We start from the raw sequence: 12035 nt of genomic DNA, 5'->3' as shown, positions 1-12035 counted from the left end.
GTTCAAACAAATGCAACATGACATGATTCTATTCTTGTGCCAAGAAGCTGCTTTGTCCAGAAAAACTGTAACGTAGTATGCTTGTGCTCCTCAGTAACGCATGTTAGTAACACAGTGCCATTACAACAAAAAACAGTCAAAGCCTGTTTTCATTAGGGTGTTACGAATCATCTGCCTTGAAGCTAAGACCTCCCCTACCGAGCTCGATAGCTGCAGTCGCTTAAGTGCGGCCAGTATCCAGTAATCAGGAAGTAGTAGGTTCGAACCCCACTGTTGGCAGATTCTTCGATATTTTTTAGCGCTTCTCGACATACTATGATTTTTATCCAACTTTCCAAGACGTCTTAATCTATACCGCCTCCAATTCGACTACGTATTTTCATCCTAATTTTAAATATTGGACTCTAACCTGATCAAATACTGTATCTTTTAACTGTATTGTTCTTATCCTGTGAAGCCTTGGTTTTGATATTCTGTTCTGCAAGCGTGATATATATTGTTCAAACTTTTTATCAAAAAGATCCATTTCAGTCTCAGACATGGATTACTTTTAAAAAAACAATGTGTGACATTTACTTTTAGACGAACATTTTAATTTTTCAAAGTGATTTTAGTATAAGTTCTGTTTTATTCAATATTTTTGTGCTGTAATCATTATGCAACCACAGTATCAACACCTGTCAATGTTTATCAATACGTTTTATGTAAATTGTTAAGATTCCTTAGACCGTTGTGTGTTTTAAGATTAAATGAGACTGATGATGCCCAATAAATAGTGGGCGAAACATGTACCTTTAAAATTCTGGTGATTTCTATGTGTATTTAACCACACAATAGTGGAATAAATTTTATTAAATAGGTGGTATTCAAATTACTCCTTGTGTAAACTTTGTGATTTGTGACGAGAATAATGGTTTGTAAGTGGTATGTTCCAAGCTGTCAGTGGAGAGATGGCGTGGAAGGACATCAGTGGACAAATAAGTTTGGGTGGTGTCTTTAAAAGTAGGAAAGATCACAATATGAAGATAAAGTTGGAATTCAAGAGGACAAAGTGGGGCAAATATTCGTTTATAGGAAGGGGAGTTAGGGATTGGAATAACTTACCCAGGGAGATGTTCAATAAATTTCCAATTTCTTTGCAGTCATTTAAGAAAAGGCTAGTAAAACAACAGATAGGGAATCTGCCACCTGGGCGACTGCCGTAAATGCAGATCAGTACTGATTGATTGGTTTTAATGCTGTAGACTATTGTTATTAGTCTTCTATTTTTTTTAGAGTTATTTTGAGATGATGTTTAATATATGTTCAGATTTAATTTTATTGCCTTTGTTTGATGCCATTAAACCTTTTCCTTGTGGCAGTCCAGAATGTCTAGAAAGTTGTTGAGTTTCTCAATAAATATATATATAAATTTTCAGAGTGAGAGATCTTAAGTTTTGTTCTATTCTTTGAGAATAGTGTGTAAGCATTGTGAGATTTTGTAAATGAATAGTTACAGTTCATATTGGATTCTATTTAATTTGTCTCATTTTATGACAATGATCACAATAATTAACAACTGCCTTACAATTCTGAACTATTATCAAGACAGAGGAATCTTGTCCAGCTGTAGGAGTTCGAAAGTCTCGTACAAAAGCACTACTCGTTGTATATGTTCACAGTCTTATTAACATTGTATTTATTTGTTGTTGCCTCATTGAACAGATTCTTATATGTATTCTTTATTTTGCTTAAAAATTATTTTTTCAATATGTACACCGACTTAAACGTAACCTCAAAAGTGGCTGTGTACTTTCTTACTTAGTGGTTGGCAGTAAGGTTATGATGTGAGTGTGATGTTTAATTAAGATGTGTTGTATGTCTCCAGAATGTTTGGTATGGTGTTGGAGAGATTATTCATCCCTGACATCCAGAAGGTCTCAGGGGTCCTAGAGAGGAAAATTGTTGCTGTGGGCATCACCAAGCTGCTTTGCGAATGTCCAGAATTGATGGATGGAGCTTATTCTCATATGTGGTGAGCATTGTTTACAACATACCCATCAGTGAAGTATTATTACAACAAACTCTCAAGAGTTTTAATTCAGATGCCCTGTAAGTCACAATGTGTGTGTCCATTATTTGTCCTTATCAAACACCTAGATTATGCTGTACATTTGTAGTCTGTAGGGTTGCCATTGACTGGTAGAAATGATTTCTTACTTATTCTTGTATATCATTAGGGGTGATCATTCCTTCTTGACATGTTGATCAGGTATGAGAAGATGATATTTTCCTTTAATTTGTGAAATAAAAATAAAATTGATGTGAATCATTTAACTAACTTGATTTATTGAAATACAGTGAAACTCGGTTAAGAAGTTCCTGCATAAGAAGTTTTCCCGCCTTAGAAGTTTGATATTCTTGGTCCCTTGATTATTAAGTATTAAGATATATGCATTAAGATATATGCATATTTATCCCGCTTAAAGTGTTCTGTTGTAAATATATTTCCCAGTTAAACCGTTCAAATTTTAGAGCCCCTTGAGATAGAAAACGTCCACTGAAAGCAGCTTATGGTTAGAACCCTTCAGTCTCCGTGCAAGTTGAACCCTGTGTTAGACCATTTGCGCCTGTCGTGGAGCCTCTCTGGGCTTGCCAAGGCCATATGATGTCACACTGTGACACCACCACCACCACCAGATGCTCACTTTCTCCTTGTGGAATCGAATTGAACCCATCAGTCGTAATTTCCGCTCCACCAGTTACATCAAGCAGAATAGAATCGAATGGGACTCTACGCGGGAAATACAAAGCACGTAATGGATGCTTTGATAAAACATTAATGCAGTAAGTTGCATGCCACGACAGGGTGAAGTCATTAATCGAGGTGGCATCAACATTAATTAAAAACCAAAAAATGTATTTGTCCACAACACACCAACTTCTTATGCATTACCGTACTGTTTGTTAGGAATACATGAACGACAACCGTAGGGAATGCCACTTACAAAATTGTTCACGGTAAATACTGTACATTCCAAGCCATGCCAATTATCGTACTGACATACCGTACGGTTGATCCGCCATGTTTGTTTACATCACAGATGAACTCCACAGACGTCTACAAAAAGCTCTGTAAGTTACTTCCCGAAGCTATAATCTCTGATCAGTTAGTTCTACATAATGCCCAACAGATAGCAGAACATGTCAGAGATCAAATTCGCACTCAAAAGTGAACTCGGGAAACTCAAAAAACAATTTAAATTCTTGCGCACCGTCTATAGACGGGTGTAGCACTAGTGGACCGGCCGCGTCATCCCGTCTATAGGTGGGCGAAGCACTCATCCGGCTATGGGAATCAACATCTATATCATCTGATGGCCAGGCAGGCATCAATTTTTGGAAATGAGACAAAGTCTCTCATAGTGCATTGGCACTGCTGGTGGCTTCAAGTAGCCTATGTAGTGGCCTCCACGGTATGCACTAGCCATGCGTCTTGGTGGATGTGCTAAGTACCAACTGATGAGCCCAACTTAGCACACGGGGGCAAAACACAGGCAACCCAGTTCTTGAATCAAGTAATTCTGGTGAGAGTCCCATACAGTGGAACCATACTCTAGTTGGGGTCTTACCAGAGACTTATATGCCCTCTCCTTTACATCCTTACTGCAACCCCTAAATACCCTCATTTATCATATTATGCAATTTAGGCTTGTGAAGGTCAACACCAACCCAACCTGATCTATACAAGCACAGGGCTGGAGGAAAGAGGATATCCTTGCTATACTTTTATTCTCCGTGAAGAAATGTAACGGATTTTTCAAAACTTCACACAGTTTCCAGAAGCTTAACAAATGGAACAACATCTAACAGTCTTCACAGTTTTTAAGTATTTCCTCCAGCCAACCAATAGTTATATTAAATACGGTTGGACCAAAACTTACAAATAAATTCGTCCAAGTTTGAAGCTATGTACATTTTAAACACAGATTTTCTATCCCATTTGTTGAGTTTATTTTAAGATTGAATCTTTGTACATTTTGGACATACGTTTCCATTGCTTTTGTTGATTGTATTTTATCTCAAGTTTTTTATGTATCACTGTTTTTTGTATATGTCTTTCTTATTTATATTATTTTAGCTGATGGTTATCACTACTGTCAGATTTTTTATTATGGACACTCAAGTTTAGGCATTAATTACAAACGAACCAATAAGCCTATTGCAATGTGAGTTATACCAATATTTTCCTTGTTTAATTCTACATTACGGAATAACAAGTGAACTGATTAAAAATAGTAGCAAAGAAATGCGAGGAGAGATACATGAACTGATTATTAAGATTTGGGAGGAAGAACGGATACCTGATGAGTGGAATACAGGAATAATTTTTCCAATATATAAGAAGGGAAATAAGTATGAATGCACTAATTATAGGGGAATCACACTACTGAATATCATCTATAAAGTATTTTCAAATATCCTATTACAATATCTGACTCCATATGCTGAAGAAAGATTGGATGAAGTACATTGTGGCTTCAGGCGAAATAGGAGCACAGTAGATCAAATATTTGTGGTATGTCAAACGATGGAAAAATGCTATGAGCATAATATAGATCTAGATTTATTGTTTGTAGATTTTAGACAAGCATTTGACAGTATATACAAGGATAACCTATATGAATACATGGAGACAATAGGAATTCCACAGAAACTGATTAGGATGTTCAGAATCACTTTAGGAGAAGTAAGGGCAAAGGTGATGGTGGATGGAAGAATTGGAAAGGAGTTTGCTCTTAATACAGGAGTCAGACAAGGTGACGCACTCTCAGCTACTTTGTTTAATCTGGCAATTAACCAAGTCCTTGAAAAAATAATGGATACAGGAAATATTGTATATAAATCTAAACAAATTTGTGCATATGCAGATGATGTAGTGTTAATGGCCAGGAATGATAGATATTTGAAGGAAATGTTTCTTGAAATGGAGGAAGCAGGAAAACGGATGGGATTGGAGGTGAATGACAGTAAATCTAAGTATATGCATGTGACTGTTATAGAGGGCAGAAGAAGTCAAGATAATCTGACAATAAACGGCCATAATTTTGAGAATGTACGAAGTTTTGAGTATTTGGAAACCATGTTGACAAATAATAATAGAATAAGTGAGGAGATACATCGTAGAATAATAGCTGGAAACAGGGCCTATTATGCTAATCTAACATTATTTAAATCTCGTCTATTGTCTAAACTTACAAAATTCAAAATATATAAGACCCTTATTAGACCTGTAGTGACATATGGCTCAGAAGCCTGGAACGTTTTAGTTGATGACGCAAATAAATTAAAGATATTTGAAAGAAAGCTTATTAGATGAATATATGGCCCAATTCAAGACCAGAATGTTTGGACGATAAGGACGAATGCTGAAATACAAAACATATTAGACCAGGAGGATATAGTTAGATTTATTAAGGCACAGAGACTGCGATGGCTTGGCCATGTGGAAAGAATTGAGGAAGATCGAATGCCAAGTAAAGTAGTTAAATCCCGAGTAGACAAAAGACGGCGACAAGGAAGGCCCCGTAATAGATGGAGTGATGAAGTTGAAGCTGACTTGAGGGCAATGAACATCCGCCCATGGAGACCAGCCGCTCAGGATCGAAGTAGATGGCGGACTATCGTAGAAGAGGCCAAGGCTCACATAGGGCTGTAGCGCCGGATAAGTAATTAAGTAGTAAGTAATTCTACATTAGCGTATATAAGACAAATTGTTTTCGATGTTCATTAAAAAAATTATTTGTGGTTGTAATAAATATTGCCCGGATTTTTGGGCTTCTTCTCTAGGAAGTGCTTACTTAGGAATATATACAAGGAAAACTACTTGTGTAATGAAATTTTTATATGTTATAACCACATGTATTTGTAGTGTAATACACAAGTTACAATTTTTTTGTACCATCCCGAAAAAAGTTCTTATCATTTTTCTAAAGCAACTCTTTCTCAGCCCAGGATAAACCTACAGCAGCAAACTTGGGCTTGTTTTGAAGCACTCAGGCATGGTTATCAGAAACTACAACTACTGTAACCGTACAGTGTGGTACCGAATTTATGAAGAGTACCATATTTACGCGAATAATCCCCGTAACCTAACTTTAGGAAGGCTGATTTTGGAAAGAAAAAAAAAATGCCAACTTTGACACAAATAAAACCCAGACCCCAATTTCGTGCCTCAATTGCTTTTTTTTTAATGTGTAGGTATTATTCGCATAAATACGTTAATATTGAAAGGAGGTTTTCTGTATGCCAGACCATGCGATTAACAGCAGGCCGGGTGGTGAAATCGGGCGCAGTGTTGCCGCATTCTGTAGTATTCACGTGCGCAACGAACACAGTTTTTTTTTTTTACTTTCAACCTTTAATTTTATTTCCTCTTATAAATTCCACTTCCCATCACCTTTTCTCATAAGGGCTTTGGACCTTCAATGGCAGGTTTAAAAATGGTTCATAATCTATAAGTTTCATTTCCGTATCGATTGTAGCTACAACATAAGATTGATACTGAAGCCTGCACCTTATCAATACATTTATTTACATACTATCATTCACAGTACCGGTTTCGACCCTTTAAGGGTCATCCTCAGCTGACAATTGCAAATATAGTTCTTAAAACATCACAGTGGAAAATGTTGTTCAGTCGTGACAATTGTCCAATTCAAGAGACCGTCTAAAACAATTGATACAATTAAAATAGTAAAATAAGTCCTCTCTTCTTGGATTGTAAAAATGTTACGTAGTATAAAAGGACATGTCATTTGCAACTGTTTTTGTTGTTTTGATCAGCGTAAAAATTAAAACTTGCAATGCCATGTACGCACTGATAGTAGTATTCTTGAAGTGTCCACTATTTTGCGTTAAAATATATGGCTAATTGGTTAAAACATTTCGAGGGTTTATTCTTGTAATAACTGTATTGTTTGTTTCACCGTGTTCCTCTGCTGGTAGTGTGGGCATCTTGAAGTGACTTGGACACTGTTTTGAAGAATTGGGTAGCTGTCTAGTATTCAATTCGAGGCATATTCAGTATATATGTACTGTAACCGCTAGTTTCGGGACAACTACAGTTACACATAAATAATAATAATAATATAGAAATAATAATGATAATGAGATAGGAAAATGACGCAGTGGCGGAGAATTCATGTAAACCAACTACAGGGAACACTTACAGGCCTAAAAATGACAACTAAGACAGGATAGTGGAACGTGCTGGGAAGCCCTATCTATGAGGTCCATGGGAACGTATGACGTTATGGGGGAGAAAAGACTTACAAGAAACACCCTCTAGCTCAACTATATTAAAAATGACAAGAAAGTTTTACAAAATACAGTTCCACGACACGGAAACAAGACATACTTAAGTAACTTAACATAAAATTTGATTTAACAAGAAGGTGATGCTACATTAAAGGTATAGTTTAAAGCGAAAGTATTTAAAGGATGAAAGAATTGAAACTACGGCAATTGGAACCTAGGGTAAACTCGGACACATTAAATTAAACTTTTAAAATGACATTAAGCAAAGAAATAATGAAACACAAAAGGAATTGAACTAAGTGAACGAAACCAGAAAACATTGAGAATAACATTGCAAAAACACTGAAATAACACTTACCGCGGAAAGATGGAGCTCCCGAGGGTAGTAGCCCTCGAGCGCGAACGCTCGCTTGGGCGGTCGGATGGAAATTGACGCCGAGCTCGCGGACCATTCTTTTGAAGCCGGCCACAAGGCCGGAAATGGCCCGATTACAATTAACCAATAAGATCAAACTTACCCTAGATTCCTGGACCTTTTTGCCAATAGGAAATCTCGTGACCATATATGGTCATTTTAACATCGTTAGCAATTGCACAAGTTCTGGAACATTACGATTACAACACCAAAATTTCATCATTGGAAACCACACGTGTGGTACAGGGTGACTCAATTTAAATAACCTTTTACATTTTAAAATCACATTACAAACATCAAATCAACCTTCGGACAAGATACACCCTTGCTGACATTAATTTAAATTATAAATTACATAAAATTTACATACAAAAAAATCACTTCGAAAACAATTCTCGTATCTTGCAATGTTCATTTACAGTTTCATATTATCGTGATGTTTCCATATTTTAAAAAAATTTACAAACATATTTCAGTTACATAAAAAAAATATTCCAGCAGAGTCCAGAGTTCTTATTTCTTCATTTCTCAAAATATTACAAACAAAAATGAAATCCTTCAGATAGGCCACACAAAAAAACTTTAAAATTTATATTTCTAAACACACTGTAGTTCCAATTCTCCGTCCCACCGACCGGTGACATGTACAAGACTCATGATATATACTAATGCTGAGTTGATAGTAAAATGCATTTTGTAAAAATAAAAATTGTTTTGGGGACGTGCTCCTTAATTTGGTGTTGTATAATATTATCAGGTGTCAATTTGTTTTACAATACTTAATATCTCGATTCTGAAAGATAGCGTGAAGTCTGCTTCCTGTTATGTTGTAGGCCGTATTTATTCTGTATGTTGACACTGTTGTGCATTACTCAACAGCTGCCATGTAGTATTATTGTTGTTGTTATTATTATCATTATTTTAAATGTAGCAATAATAGAGGGATCACTTTATTGTCTCATGGTTTGAAAATATTTGAGAAAATACTTGAAAAAAGGCTAAGGAAAATAATAGAACCACAACTACAGGAAGAACAATATAGATTCAGAGAACCCTGATCAACTACCGATCTCATATTTGCACTTAGAATACTGTTAGAAAAGCATTGGGAGAAGGGCAAAGACTTAACACTAGTGTTTTTGGATCTCGAAAAAGCATTTGATAGTGTTCCAAGGAAGACTATATGGGAATGCTTAAGAAAGAAAAATGTACCCAAAGGGCTTATCCAGAAAGTTAAAATGCTTTACGATGACTGCTGCTGTTACAAGATATTAGATTCATTCCGTATTGATGGTTTTCACTTTACAAAGGTGAAAAATGAGAGTATCCTCCTAATTCAATACAATAAATATTCCGTCATTGTGTACAGATAGGAAACGGTAATTCTGATTGGTTCCAAACCACTAAAGGAGTGCAACAGGGCAGTACCCTTTCACCCTTACTTTTTATCATTGTCATGGATGAAGTCATGAAAGAAATTAAGCAGAAGAACAATATGGACATCAATGCATTTGCATTTGCAGATGATTTAGTAATTTGGGGAAATACAGAGAAGGAAGTCCAAGAGAGGCTGAATACCTGGAATGAACATTTGAAAGCACACGGATTAACAATAAATAAATCGAAAACTGTTACTATGTCTGTCAACAGGCAGAGGAAGAAAGGAAAAATAATGCTGGAAGGTACACAGCTGGAATCAGTAGACCAATATAAATACAGCATGAGATTAACAACCGCATTAAAAAATCAGCTCAGTTTTACCATCAAGTTCGGAATCTCCTCTGGAACAAACAAGTTCCCGTAAGATCAAAGCAGGTTCTATTTCAATCATACTTCACCCCCATAATAACATATGGCCTAGAAACCTGCACAACAACCCAACAAGTGGATAGCAAACTACAAGCTGCAGAAATGAAGTTCCTACGAACTATGGTACAGAAGACAAAAAGGGACAGGGTAAGGAATGAAAGAATAAGGGAGGAAGCTGGTGTGTACCCATCCCTGAATGAAAAAGTGACAATGGCCTGTTTGAAATGGTTTGGCCATGTCAATCGAATGGACGATGGAAGGACAGCAAAACAATGGCTACACACAGTCGTTGCCGGAAAACGACCGATAGGAAGACTTAGGAAGAGATGGCTGGACCAAGTGAAAGAGGACATAGGAACAAGAGGAGTCAGCTGGGATGTCATCCTGAGAGAAGAATGGTACATGGACAGACAGAAATGGAGAGAGCTCGTAAACCACACCCGGGCAACTGGAGTGGAAAACTGATGATGATGATGATGATGATGATGATGATGATGATGATCATTATTTGTTAGCTGTGTTGACGAGTAAAACAATCATTATGACTGGATTGTTTTTATTATGTTTTAAACCTAATTCTCTCCAAAAATGACCTGTATTGGCGTGAGTTACGAGATATTAGACAATCGCTTTGTTCATGATTTTGTCTGCTATATTAATAGCAACAACCATGAATATTTCTAAGGTAAACTCATGTCCACGTCTCAAGGTGGTGCGGCTTTTTTTTAGGCGCCCCCAGTGGAGGTTAGCTGCATATATCTTTTTACCGTATATCAATTTTCCTGCCATTCTTAACCTGTTAACTGGGGAGCGCAACTTAAGTCGCTCAGGAAATAACCAGCCAGGTGTGGAGAGCAACTTCCGTCGTACACTAGCCAGAGTTATGAAATTTAGTCCTCGTTATCTCTGTGCCCCTGTCATCAAGTGATATTTTTAGTAAGTACTTCCGCTTGGTAGAAACAGCAGACAGAGCTGTATATCATTCAACAAAATTTGCTTCCGTGCAAAAGCGCGCTATGTGTTCGCCTTGCGCAGGAACTTGGCTGATCAGCTGCGTTCTTGCTATGGGCTTACTCGAATGATTTAGTGTTTTATAAGACTGGAAACTGTATAGTATATCAATGTGAAAAGGAGTTATTACGGCGAAGAGTAAATTTGAATTTATAGATGCTTTGTACTTCTATTATATGTTTCATGAGAGTATTTTTCAGTTGTAATAATGTCTTCGAAATGACATCGGGTTGAAGAATTACGTGATGACAGCTTGCCTTCCTTTGTACATGACAAACTTCCGTGGCTCAGACAGCATCGCACCGGCCTCTCACCAGTAGGTTCCGTGGTTCAAATTCCGGTCACTCCATGTGCGATTTGTGCTGGACAAAGTGGAGGCAGGACAGCTTTTTCTCCAGGTACTCCAGTTTTCCTTGTCATCTTTCATTCCAGCAACACTCTCCAATATCATATCCTATGATTATGTCCTATTATATCAAATGATTTCATCTCTCAGTCATTAATCATTGGCCCAGAGGAGTGTGGCAATTCCTATTCTTACTGTTGGATGGGGGCTTCATTCCATTCCTGACCCGGCTGAGTGACGATACGGGCTGTGGATTTTCATTTTGGAGTTAAACGATGAGGACAATGACTTCAGTGACTTCAATTCAGATAGTGAAGATAATTCGTTCCTTGGAGTAGGAGGCATAAGTAATACAGGGCAGCATTCTGGTGCTATCACAGCAAACAGTTGCGGATTCGAAAGTGGCACTTTGAGTGATGACAGTGACAATAGGGAGAGACAGGCAGACTCCAACGGCAGTGATATATCAGGGCCTGTTACGTGGGTAGTGTGTTTCGGGTACAGGACATGCATTTTTTGTGATCTCAAAATTGTTTGTTGGTGCACAGTGAGCGCAAGTATTAGAGTAATACTGCATCATATTAACTTGCGGTGATCAGTTACGCCGAAACATGAGGAAATAGGGCAGTGGACCACAACTATTCAGTGTCCGAATGTAACGTGCGCTACCGCAGCAACAGAGAAATAAACTTCAAGCGACCAACAAGTCTCGCAAATAAAGCTCCAAGTTTTGATGGCATTCATCCAGAATTTCTCATTCATTTAGGAAAGAATGCAAGAAGTTGGCTGGCAAGGTTTTATACTGACCTTCTACAGAATGGACAACTCCCAGCAGAATTCAAACGAACGAAAGTGATTTCCATCTTGAAACCAGGTAAGCCTGCCAATGACCCGAGCAGTTATAGACCAATTGCCCTTCTTAAGTTGCTGTTAAAAGCTTTTTTAGAAGCTAATCTACAACAGAATCAGCACAACTATTTTTCAGCATATTCCAGTTGATCAAGCCAGATTCAGGCCAAATCGCACCTGCTGCGATCAAGTGCTTTCACTGACATCCCACATTGAAGCAGGTTTCCAGAAACAACTCAAGACCTCAGCTGCATTCACTGATCTTACAGCAGCATTTGACACAGTCTGGAGGGAAGGATTAATTTA

The 12035-nt window shown here is 37.4% G+C and overlaps 1 protein-coding gene across 2 annotated transcripts in view; it reads left to right on the top strand.

Moving 5' to 3' along the window:
* Cse1 (chromosome segregation 1) overlaps nucleotides 1-12035 on the top strand; it is a 296434-nt gene that overhangs the window by 232261 nt on the left and 52138 nt on the right. For both annotated transcript variants that reach the window (XM_067150404.2, XM_067150403.2), the window contains exon 19: nucleotides 1868-2014. In XM_067150404.2, coding sequence (XP_067006505.1) covers nucleotides 1868-2014 — 147 coding nt within the window. The remainder of the gene's footprint in view (nucleotides 1-1867; nucleotides 2015-12035) is intronic.

Source organism: Anabrus simplex, chromosome 6 (genome assembly GCF_040414725.1).
Source record: "Anabrus simplex isolate iqAnaSimp1 chromosome 6, ASM4041472v1, whole genome shotgun sequence".
In the NCBI taxonomy this organism is placed as follows: domain Eukaryota; kingdom Metazoa; phylum Arthropoda; class Insecta; order Orthoptera; family Tettigoniidae; genus Anabrus; species Anabrus simplex.
The sequence above is the reverse complement of the archived record's forward strand: the minus strand, read 5'-3'. Positions and strand labels throughout refer to the sequence as shown.